This window comes from Oncorhynchus gorbuscha, linkage group LG06 (assembly GCF_021184085.1).
Source record: "Oncorhynchus gorbuscha isolate QuinsamMale2020 ecotype Even-year linkage group LG06, OgorEven_v1.0, whole genome shotgun sequence".
In the NCBI taxonomy this organism is placed as follows: Eukaryota; Metazoa; Chordata; class Actinopteri; order Salmoniformes; family Salmonidae; genus Oncorhynchus; species Oncorhynchus gorbuscha.
Window position 1 is genome coordinate 49684712 of NC_060178.1, and position 11742 is coordinate 49696453.

The 11742-nt window shown below is 41.9% G+C and overlaps 1 protein-coding gene across 1 annotated transcript in view; it reads right to left on the minus strand.

Moving 5' to 3' along the window:
* The window catches only part of LOC124038055 (rhophilin-1-like), a 60246-nt gene extending 52449 nt beyond the window's left edge, over nt 1-7797 (minus strand). Inside the window, exons 1-2 of the mRNA XM_046353456.1 lie at nt 7653-7797; nt 7310-7397 (exon numbers count right to left, since the gene is read on the minus strand). Of these exons, the coding sequence (XP_046209412.1) occupies nt 7310-7397; nt 7653-7681 (117 nt within the window). The 5' untranslated portion in view covers nt 7682-7797. The remainder of the gene's footprint in view (nt 1-7309; nt 7398-7652) is intronic.
* Nucleotides 7798-11742: the final 3945 nt, after the last annotated feature.

Here is an 11742-nt window from a genome sequence, read left to right on the forward strand (position 1 = left end):
AAGGAATTCTCCGGTTGGAACATTATTGAAGATTTATGTTAAACATCCTAAAGATTGCTACCATCCGTCGTTTGACATGTTTCTACGGACTGTAACGGAATGTTTTGACTGTCTGCTCATGCGTCATGAATTTGTATTTGTGAACTGAACGCGCTAACAAAAGGATGTATTTGGACATAAAGATGAACTTTAGCGAACAAATCAAACATTTATTGTGGAACTGGGATTCCTGGGAGTGCATTCTGATGAAGATCAAAGTTAAGTGAATATTTATAATGCTATTTCTGACATTTGTTGACTCCAACAATGCGGACATCTGTTTGGGTTGTTTTGGTCTCGAAGCGCCATACTCAGATTATTGGTTTGCTTTTTCCGTAAAGTTTTTTTTTTTATTCTGACACAGCGGTTGCATTAACCTCTTGAAGCTAGGGGCCATTATTTTTATGTTTGGAAAAATGACGTTCCCAAAGTAAACGGCCTATTTCTCAGGACCAGATGCTAGAATATGCATATACATATATTGACAGCTTAGGATAGAAAACACTCTAAAGTTTGCAAAACTGTCAATTTTGTCTGAGTTAAACAGAACTGATATTGCAGGCTAAAACCTGAGGAAAATCAGGAAGTGCCCCTGTTTTCGAAACCTCTGTTGTTATGCATCCCTATTGCCCATTTAAAGGGATATCAACCATATTCCATTTTCTATGGTTTCCTAAGGTGTCAACAGCATTTAGACATAGTTTCAGGCTTTTATTTTGAAGAATGAGCGTGAACGACCACATTGCGTAAGTGGATAGGTGGGGGCTCTCAGAATCAGTTGTGCGCAAAAGAGTAAGGCGGTCATTGTTACTCCCGGTCCTAGTGAAAAGCCAACTGTCCCGGTTGATATATTATCAAATAGATATTTGAAAAACACCCTGAGGATTGATTATAAAAAATGTTTGACATTTTTCTATGGACATTATGGATATAATTTGGTATTTGTCTGCGTTGTCGTGACCGCTCTTTCCGGTGGATTCTTGGGCATAACACACCAAACTAACGGAGGTATTTGGATATAAAAAAATATCTTTATGGAACTAAAGGAACATTTGTTGTCTAACTGGGAGTCTCGTGAGTGAAAACATCTGAAGATCAAAGATAAACGATTAATTTGATTGCTTTTCTGATGCTAAGTGTACTTATTGTTTTGTTGAGTGATCAATACATTTACAAAAGCTTGTATTGCTTTCACTGTAAAGCATAATTTCAAAATCTGAGACAACAGGTGGATTAACAAAAGGCTAAGCTGTGTTTTGCAATATTGCACTTGTGATTTCATTAATATGAATATTTTCTAGTAATATTATTTGACTGTGGCACTATGCTATTCAGCGCTGCTGATGACAATTATACCGGATCCGGGATGGGTATTTCAGAGAAGTGTATGTAAAGTTCCATGTATAACACTTGTATTTTCATCAACATTTATGATGAGTATTTCTGTAAATTGATGTGGCTCTCTGCAAAATCACCGGATGTTTTGGAACTACTGAACATAAGGCGCCAATGTAAACTGAGATGTTTTAATAAAAATATGAATGTATACTGAGATTATTTGATATAAATATGAATTTAATCGAACAAAACATACATGTATTGTGTAACATGAAGTTCTATGAGTGTCATCTGATGAAGAGCAAAGGTTAGTGATTAATTGTCTCTCTATTTCTGATTTTTGTGACTCCTCTCTTAGGCTGGAAAAATGGCTGTGTTTTTATGTGACTTGGCTCTGACCTAACAATCGTTTTTGGTGCTTTCGCCATAAAAGCCTATTTGAAATCGGACACTGTGGGTGGGATTAACAAGAAGAGTATCTTTAAAATGGTGTGAAGAACTTGTATGTTTGAGGAATTTTAATGATGAGATTTCTGTTTGAATTTGGCACCCTCCACTTTCACTGGCTGTTGTCATATGAATCCTGTTAACGGGATCTCAGCCCAAAGAGGACAATCTAAGCAATTTAAAGTGGCAATTTAAAGTGATTTATACTTTTACATTCGATACTTAAGTATCAAAAGTAAATGTAATTGCAAAAATATACTTAAGTACAGTATATTTAAAACCAAATACTTTTAGACTTTTACTCAAGTACTATTTTACTGGGTGACTTTCACTTGAGTCATTTTCTATTGAGGCATCTTTGCTTTCACACAAGACAATTGTGTACATTTTCCACCACTGCATATGCTACAGGTACAGTTAGACATTGATTCCACTGTAGTCTGATAACTGAAGTACAAGACTTGCATTCAAAGTATGCAGACCCCTTGACCTTTTCCACATTTTGTAACATTACAGTCTTATTCTAAAATGTATTAAACATATTTTTCCTCATCAATCTACACACAATACCCCATAATGACACTTTTTGCAAATGTAGTAAAAATAAATAGCTTATTTAAATAAGTATTCAGACCCTTTGCTTGTTTACATTGATCATCCTTGATGAAAACCTGCTCCAGAGTGCTCAGGACCATAGACCCGAGGCGAAAGTACACCTTCCAACGATCATAGTGACCAAAATTATCACGGTGATCAGTATTATCGCAGTATTGTTAAAATGTGCCCACTGGTACTGAACACTCTCTCTGATGGCACGCTGGTTGCTGGGATGCACAAAAGCATCCTGGCAAGGTGAGGCAGGTCTGATTCATGGCCCCGACCACCACATCAGTGGATCTTCTTCTGCTGGAATGGGTGGCAGAGACAAGTAGACCTTGTTCTCTTCTTTCACTCGGTCTTCTGGGGAGGTCGGAATCTGACCCTCTTCGCCTCTCTGCTGCCTTGATGGTGATCATTCTCAGCAACCCAGCCAGGCCTTTCCCTTCCGATGCTGCTGTGGGGGTGTTGGTGGTGCTCGTGCTTTATGGTCCTTCCCTGACTTGTGCAGCTGCCAGCTTCAAGGCCTCCTGGCAACTTTTGCAGCCTCAGGCTCATCTAAAAAGCTCATTTTTGAAGTGGAGGGGGGGGGGGTCAATAAAACAAGTCATGTGCATGACTCTCTTTGCCTTTCCTGTATCTGGGACGGCAGGGTTGCCTAGTGGTTAGAGCGTTGGACTAGTGACCGGAAGGTTGCAAGTTCAAACCCCCGAGCTGACAAGGTACAAATCTGTCGTTCTGCCCCTGAACAGGCAGTTAACCCACTGTTCCTAGGCAGTCATTGAAAATAAGAATTTGTTCTTAACTGACTTGCCTAGTTAAATAAAATAAATATCTGTTAAGGTCTTCTCTCATTACCCTTTTCGTCTCCTTGGTCAAGGATGGCTCCATATCCTTTTCCACCAGAACATCACGGGTGATGTGGTCCAGGACAGGCCTGATGGCTGACCGCGTCACTCATGTCTCTGAGGCAAGTGCATCTGTAAACTTGCTCTGAGGTTCAAGGAGCTGGCACAGCTGCTCCATGACACTTGTCGGCATCAGATGCCATGTTCCTCTTTCCCTAGCCAGTGTCACACAGCCTGGCTGATGAAATGCTAAAGTATCTTGTGTGTAGATATAGGGTCACCGCATCATGGATTACAGCCTTCTGTGGCATGTTGAGGGCAGCTTGCTTCTCTCAGTTACATTTACATTACATTTAAGTCATTTAGCAGACGCTCTTATCTCTTCCAGCTCCGTGAGAAGCCTTGGACCAGATGGCAGGCCTTGACTGCTGTCAACTCTCTGAATTTTCAGAGCCTTTGAGATGGCCAGGTTCAGATTATGGCCCAAGCACCCAAGCCACAGATCTGGGAACTCGTCAAAAGCATTGATCATTTTTGTTGCGTTGTCTGGTTATGCAGACCATTCATTTCTTGTTGATCCCCCAATTCTCAAAAAACTCTTGTGAGCCGAGTAATCGTCTGGGAAGAACTGTCTCCAGGCAGTTTCATTCCAGTTGCCAGTATGGGGTAATGGATAGTGAAGATGATGTAGCTTTAACTTGGTTGTACAGGTTTGGGATTTCATTCTTGGAAAAAAATGTTTGTGATGGCACTTTGTTGTGAGGCATGGCAACCTTCATCAGTCTCAAAAAGCCAGGCCTCTCAACATTTTGAAATGGCATCATGTCCTTTGCAATGTAATATAAAAGGGCTGCAGTGAGGTTTCTGATGTGGGTGCATAAGTAGACTGCCTTTTAAATGATTGCTCGAGTGTCTGTCACAACTGTAGAGTGACCAGTAGCATTACTAGGTTTCCCTGCTGCACGCCCACTCTGTAAACAAAGGAATAGCAAATGTATTATTTACTACTGCATCACACACACAATATTCTGTGTTGCGTTTGAGTATATGCAATGACCCCATGCACAATTTACATAAATAAAAAATGAGTCTTAAGACAGTGATAGTAATTGCAACGAGCCAAATAATTGACATAAATACAGGATTCTTGTATATGCATATATAGTGTTTCTCCTGTTGGAACGCTTTAACAAACAATGGGCGAAGAGTGAGAGCCCACGACGCATACAGCAGCAGAACAATGGGCGAAGAGTGAGAGCACACGACGCATACAGCAGGAGAACAATGGGCGAAGAGTGAGAGCACACGACGCATACAGCAGCAGAACAATGGGCGAAGAGTGAGAGCACACGACGCATACAGCAGCAGAACAATGGGCGAAGAGTGAGAGCACACGACGCATAGAGCAGCAGAACAATGGGCGAAGAGTGAGAGCACACGACGCATACAGCAGGAGAACAATGGGCGAAGAGTGAGAGCACACGACGCATACAGCAGCAGAACGTGTTTTAACAAGAGTATGTAATACAAATCTTCAGTTTAAATTATTTACAAGCTATTAGCAAGTTAGACAGAAAAACAATGAAATTGTCCCCCATTTTGAAGTACCCACATCATGCATTGAGCTAAAAGTTAACTTAGATTGCATTCGTTATAAAGTAGTGGGTGGTGGTCATGAAGATGACTCAAGAGATTAGGTAAAGCTGTACAGTGCAATATGAATGTCAATACACACAATAGGCTGACTGGGGGAGGTGATTTCCCGCGATAAGAGCTACAACGCTAATATTTGAGTAAACTCTTCACAGTTGCATTCTGTCGGTGTCACCGAGTAGACTGGTAGACTGAGTAGACCCCATTTCATACCCCATTTCATATTCCAACCTTGTTTAACATTCTTTAGTCTAAATATGGCATGATTCCACCAATTGTAACCTTCTGCATCACTTTCAAATAGGTACTTTTAGTTTGAAGCCAAACAGCAAATTCCACTAACGTGCCTAATACTTATTGTGGCTAGCTTCTCACCACATAACTCTGTCCGGTCGAGCCTCACTAGCCAGATGAAGCTAGCTGGCCGCTTATAACGTTAACCATGTTGCCCAAAGCTAAGTAGCTGGCTAGCTATTTATTTTCAATAGGGGAAGAACAAGTGGCTACCTAGCTAATACTTACTAACAAGGATTCCTAAACCATTGCTAAGAATAATGACAATGACTGCAGATTCTACTGGTCATTGTTTTCGGGCTGGTTGTATTGGTGCTAGCTAGGTACCAAGCTAAAGCCTGCTAGCTATCCCAGAAGTTAAAATATTATTTAACTCGTCAAATAGTGTTCTTGTCAAAATGTTATTTGATGTGTATCTTTGACACGCCAAGACCAAAATGGCGTTCCATAGAATGTCGTGAAGCTTATTACTGTTTTGCACATCGGCGTTACACTAAACATAGGGCCGATACCGATGTTGCCATTTTTAGCTAATATCGGCTGATTCCTATATATAATAATAATAATAATAATAATAAAATGCCATTTAGCAGACGCTTTTATCCAAAGCGACTTACAGTCATGTGTGCATACATTCTACGTATGGGTGGTCCCGGGGATCGAACCCACTACCCTGGCGTTACAAGCACCATGCTCTACCAACTGAGCTACAGAAGGACCACATATATATATGTAACATAACAAAATGTGGGAAAAGTCAAGAGGTCTGAACACTTTCCGAATGCTCTGTACATGTCGTCAACATGTAGGCCAACAATTATCAGGAAATTAAAATAAAATTACGGCTGATGTTGTGGTCAGAGGCGATAGGACAGCCACACGCTGCTTTTAACTGGTCATCTGCATGGTGTGTTTGTCCTTAAAGCCATCTGACTAGGCTCTTACTCATACAGTACAAAGAAACAAGGAAGAAACAGACCACAACATGGAAGGAAAGGCCATAATAGGGTATGCTATCCCCAAAATGATAAACTCTCTCCTTATTCCTCCCTTTTTCTCTCTTCCTCTCACAGGCAAGCCAACCTTCTCCCTTTTCCCCCTCACCTTATTTCACTCTCCTCTCTACCTCACTCTCCCCCCTGCCTTCATCCCTCTCTCTTAGTGAGGTGTTTGTTCTGCGAGTGTGTGCTCAGTAATCCTCAGAGTGCTTGTAGGGATTAAGGTGCTAGCCTAGCCATGCTTCAACCCCCTGCCTCCGGTATCCAGCTCAGCCATAGCCATGCTACAACCCCCTGCCTCCGGTATCTAGCTCAGCCATAGCCATGCTACAACCCCCTAGCTCCAGCCTTAGCTCAGCCATAGCCATGCTACAACCCCCTGCCTCCGGTATCCAGCTCAGCCATAGCCATGCTACAACCCCCTAGCTACAGCCTTAGCTCAGACCCAGCTCTCCTAGATGCATGATGACTTCAGAGGAGCAATGCGATTGGTCAATAATCAAATACATCTAGGGTGTATGGTTTTCAGCTTTTAACACATTAATTGCATGACCTGACACAAAACGTGATGAAAGAAAATTACACAAATTATGTTGTGCCAACACAGTGATTGTGTTAAAAGTTCACATGTGCCATCCCTAACAAGACACAGGGATGTGCTAAATAACATATTTTATAAGTGTACCCACAGCCAGGGGACAGCAGGTGGTGGAAAGGAGTAACCTGGCTCTCCCAGCAACATCCCATCAGTACAATATCTCCCCCAGGACAGCATCCTGCTACAATCTACCCCCAATGACCCAACAGTTTATCAACATAATGGCAACTTAATGCAGGACCAAGATAGCCCTCAGTGAATATGTAATCAGTTCAGTAATTAAACTTCGTGTCAATTCTAAATAACCGAACGGTGCATTTCATATGGTATTGATCATGTGGAACACCTAAGCTGTATGCATTATGAAACTGACAATTAGGCCCAAATAGTATTGTCCTGTTCATAACAGATACACGTCCCGACGGAACATGTACTTCAATATAAACGTGTGTTGGTACAGTGTCGTGTTTTTCTAGCCACAACTGCGTACCGCTCACCTTTCTGGTACTCCCGTCGTGACTCCCCTGCTCCATCATGGGTGCGGGAAGCTCCTCGTCCGAGCCAGAGTCACACATCTCCGGCTCTCTATAACAGAAATGCCCATTTAAACAGAATTTTAAAAACCATCACTTTTCCCGTTCTACCCCTACTACCAGTTATTGTTACGGTATTTATTTAGCGAGCATTTAGCGAGCATACCTTGTTTCAACTACATTGAAACTAAAAAAAAAACAAGTGAACTGGGACTGAATGGATGAGCTCGTTCGGGTTAGCAGTTTGTTTTGCATGAACTCACCAGACATTGTACCACACAACTAGACAGCAAATATGCACACTTGCCTTGTCGCAGGTTCTTCTGCCATCCTCATCAAGCCAGGACGCCAGTAGGCAACTTGTTGAACCAATACTTTTGTAAATAACAAATGTCCACAGGCCAAGGTCTCACCTCTACCTCACCAAACCCTTGAAGAGAAAAAAACTTGCGGCGTGGTCCTATTCCAGGAGGCGGTACATATACATGAAAAAATAGCCAATGAAAATAGCACTCCTATTGATTGACGTTAATGTCGACGAATCGGAATATCATATTTCTCTTGATGACAACTAACACTGTCCAATTGTGAATCCCATGGGCGGTGACAACGTTTTGGAATTACAGTTGCCCATAACAACGCCGAGCCGTAGAGGAAAGGAAAGCCTGGAGTAGGAAGCGACTCTGAAACAATTCACCGAATGGAATCACGAGGGGCCACGAAAGGATATGGATAGGTTAGGACCTAAAAACAAAGATTATCTATATATTGCCTAAAACATAAACACAGTATAGTCCATCAAATAATATTACTTTAACGATATAAAAACAAAATAAAATATATTTCACACAATGACATCGGATAGTTTTTTCTTATTTTTTACACTGTAGGGATGCCTCCTTTTTTTGGGTAAAGGAGTGTCATAGTTTTTGCTAAACTAATACAAATCACCATAATTTCAAGCATCCTAGTCTTAACCATGATCCTAACCAACCAAATATATCTATTTTGAACTAAACTTAACAATCGCCAAGGCTTCGTCCATTCTGCAAACCTTAAACAGGTCTCAAAAGTTAGGGATTGATTTGGTTGGTTAGGACCATGGTTAAGACTAGGATACTTGAAATGATGAATTACTGTGGTGAGTTGTATTAGATGTAAAAACTATGACACTCCTTCACCCAAAACAAGGAGCCATTCTTGGGGCCAAGTGGTAGGGGCTTCTATGCAAAGCTAGCAAATGTTTTATTTCTTCCTGTATCCGTGCTGGATGTCCAGTATTATTACTCTACTCTAAAATCATGCGTGAGTTTCAATACTTAAAATATAGCAGTTTCAGGTAGCTCCTCATCATTTCACTTTTTATATCTTCAACCAAACCACCACCAAGGCTTTGTCCGTTCTGCAAACCTAAAACAGGTTTCAAAAGTTATAAGAAGGCATTTGAAGAAGAAGAAAACACAGCAGACAATGAGTGCTGACCGCTTCATTTTCTTGATTTTAAAAATGGAAACTTACACAAGATTCTAATAGCAGAGAAGACTATTAATACTGGACATTCAGCATAGATGCAGGGAGATATAGAACATTGGCGAGCTTTGCATAGAAGCCCCTACTACTGCGCCCAACCCAGTACACTGGGCCCAACCCAGCACAAACATAGATATTGAAATAAGCAATTGTAAAAATCAACCTGCAATAAAGCATGTTGGTAAACATGATTAATAATGGGTGTGGTTTTGGTTCAAAGTTATGTGATGAGTTTCAGGCCCCTGTATTAGGGTAAAACTAGGCCCTCAAAATAATGCCTGAAATATGCATAGTATTGTGTTAAAACTCAATTATAATGACAACATATTCCCTTAGTATCTCACTTGGTGAAGTCCATAGGACCGAAAATGGATGAATGCAACAATCATGTCTCTGTCACTAACAAATACAGTCATAAGTATAGATATAGCCCGTGGTTCACTCCAGACCTGACTGTCCTTGACCAGCACAAAAACTTCCTGTGGCTAACGGCATTAGCATTGAATAGCCCCCACGATATGCAACTTTTCAGGGAAGTTAGGAACCAATATACACAGGCAGTTAGGAAAGCAAAGGCTAGCTTTTTCAAACAGAAATTTGCATCCTACAGCACAAACTCCAAAAAGGTCTGGAACACTGTAAAGTCCACAGAGAATAAGAGCACCTTCTCCCAGCTGCCGACTGCACTGAGGCTAGGAAACACTTTCACCAAGAATAAATCCACAATAATTGAGAATTTCAATAAACATTTTTCTACGGCTGGCCATGCTTTCCACCTGGCCACCCCTACCCTGGTCAACACCACCAACAGCAACTTGCCCAAGCCTCTCCATTTCTCCTTCACCTAGAGCCAGATTGCTGATGTTCTGAAAGACCTGCAAAATCTGGACCCCTACAAATCAGCCGGACTAGACAATCTGGACCCTCTCTTTCTAAAATGATCAGCCCAAAATGTTGCAACACCTATTACTAGCCTGTTCAAACTTGCTTTAGTATCGTCTGAGATCCCCAAAGATTGGAAAGCTGCCACGGTCATCCCCCTGTTCAAAAGGGGGAGACACTCTAGACCCAAACTGCTACAGACCTATATCTATCCTACCCTGCCTTTCTGAGGTCTTCGATAGCCAAGTTAACAAACAGATTACCGACCATTTCGAATCCCACCTTATCTTCTCCGCTATGCAATCTGGTTTCTGAGCCGGTCACGGGTGCATCTCAACCGCGTTCAAGGTCCTAAACTATATCATAACTGCCATCAATAAGAGACAATAATGTGCAGCTGTATTCATCGACCTGGCCAAGGCTTTTGACTCTGTCAATCACTGCATTCTTATCGGCAGAATCAACAGCCTTGGTTTCTCAAATGTCTCAAAAAATCCTCGCCTGTTTCACCAACTACTTCTCAGACAGAGTTCAGTGTGTCAAATCGTTGTCCGGACCTCTGGCAGTCTCTATGGGGGTGACACAGGGTTAAATTCTCGGGCCGACTCTCTTCTCTGTATATATCAATGATGTCGCTCTTGCTGCTGGTGATTCTCTGATCCACCTCTACGCAGAGGACACCATTCTGTATACTTCTGGCCATTCTTTGAACACTGTGTTAACTAACTTCCAGGTGAGCTTCAATGCCATACAACTCTCCTTCCGTGGCCTCCAACTGCTCTTAAATGCAAGTAAAACTAAATGCATGCTCTTCAACCGATCGCTGCCTGCCTGCCCAGCATCACTAATCTGGACGGTTCTGACTTAGAATATCTGGACACCTACAAATACCTAGGTGTCTTGTTAGACTGTGAACTCTCCTTCCAATCCAAAATTAAATCTAGAATCGGCTTCCTTTTTCGCAATAAAGCATCCTTCACTCATGCTGCCAAACATACCCTTGTAAAACTGACAATCCTACCGATCCTTGACTTCGGCGATGTCATTCACAAAATAGCCTCCAACACTCTACTCAGCAAATTGGATCCAGCCGATCACAGTGCCATCTGTTTTGTCACCAAAGCCCCATATACTACCCACCACTGCAACCTGTACGCTCTCGTTGGCTCGCTTTATATTTGTCGCCAAACCCACTGGCTCCAGGTCATCTATACGGCTTTGCTAGGTAAAGCCCCGCCTTATCTCAGCTCACTTGTCACCATAGCAGCACCCACCCGTAGCACGTGCTCCAGCAGGTACATTTCACTGGTCTCCCCCAAAGCCAATTCCTACAAAGGCCGCCTTTCCTTCCAGTTCTGAGCTGCTAATGAATGGAATGAATTGCAAAAATCACTGAAGCTGGAGACCCATATCTCCCTCACTAACCTTAAGCTTCAGCTGTCAGAGCAGCCCACAGATCACTCTACATAGCCCACCTGTAAATAGCCCATCCAACTACCTCATCCCCATACTGTTATTTGTTTTGTTGCTCCTTTGTACCCCAGTATCTCTACTTGCACATTTATATTCTGCACATCTATCGCTCCAGTGTTTAATTGCTAAATTGTAATTATTTCTCCTCTATGGCCTATTTATTGCCTTACCTCCCTTATCTTACCTCATTTGCACACACTGTATATAGACATTTTTCTCTATTGTGTTATTGACTGTATGTTTGTTTATTCCATGTGTAACTCTGTGTTGTTTGTGTCGCACCACTTTTCATTATTATAGACTTCTCCCCATCTCAGCTACTACTGCATCAGTTTGAATGGTCCTGGTGCACCAAAAAAAAAATGTCAAGGGAAGCCAGTTTGGATTTGGCTTCCCTCCAATCACATCGAGACCGATACGTCAGACAGAAACAACTTGAATTGCTGCACCTCATTGTCCTCTCGTGGCCAGCTAGCTTGTTAATATTGGCCCTTTTGTAAATTAGAGATATG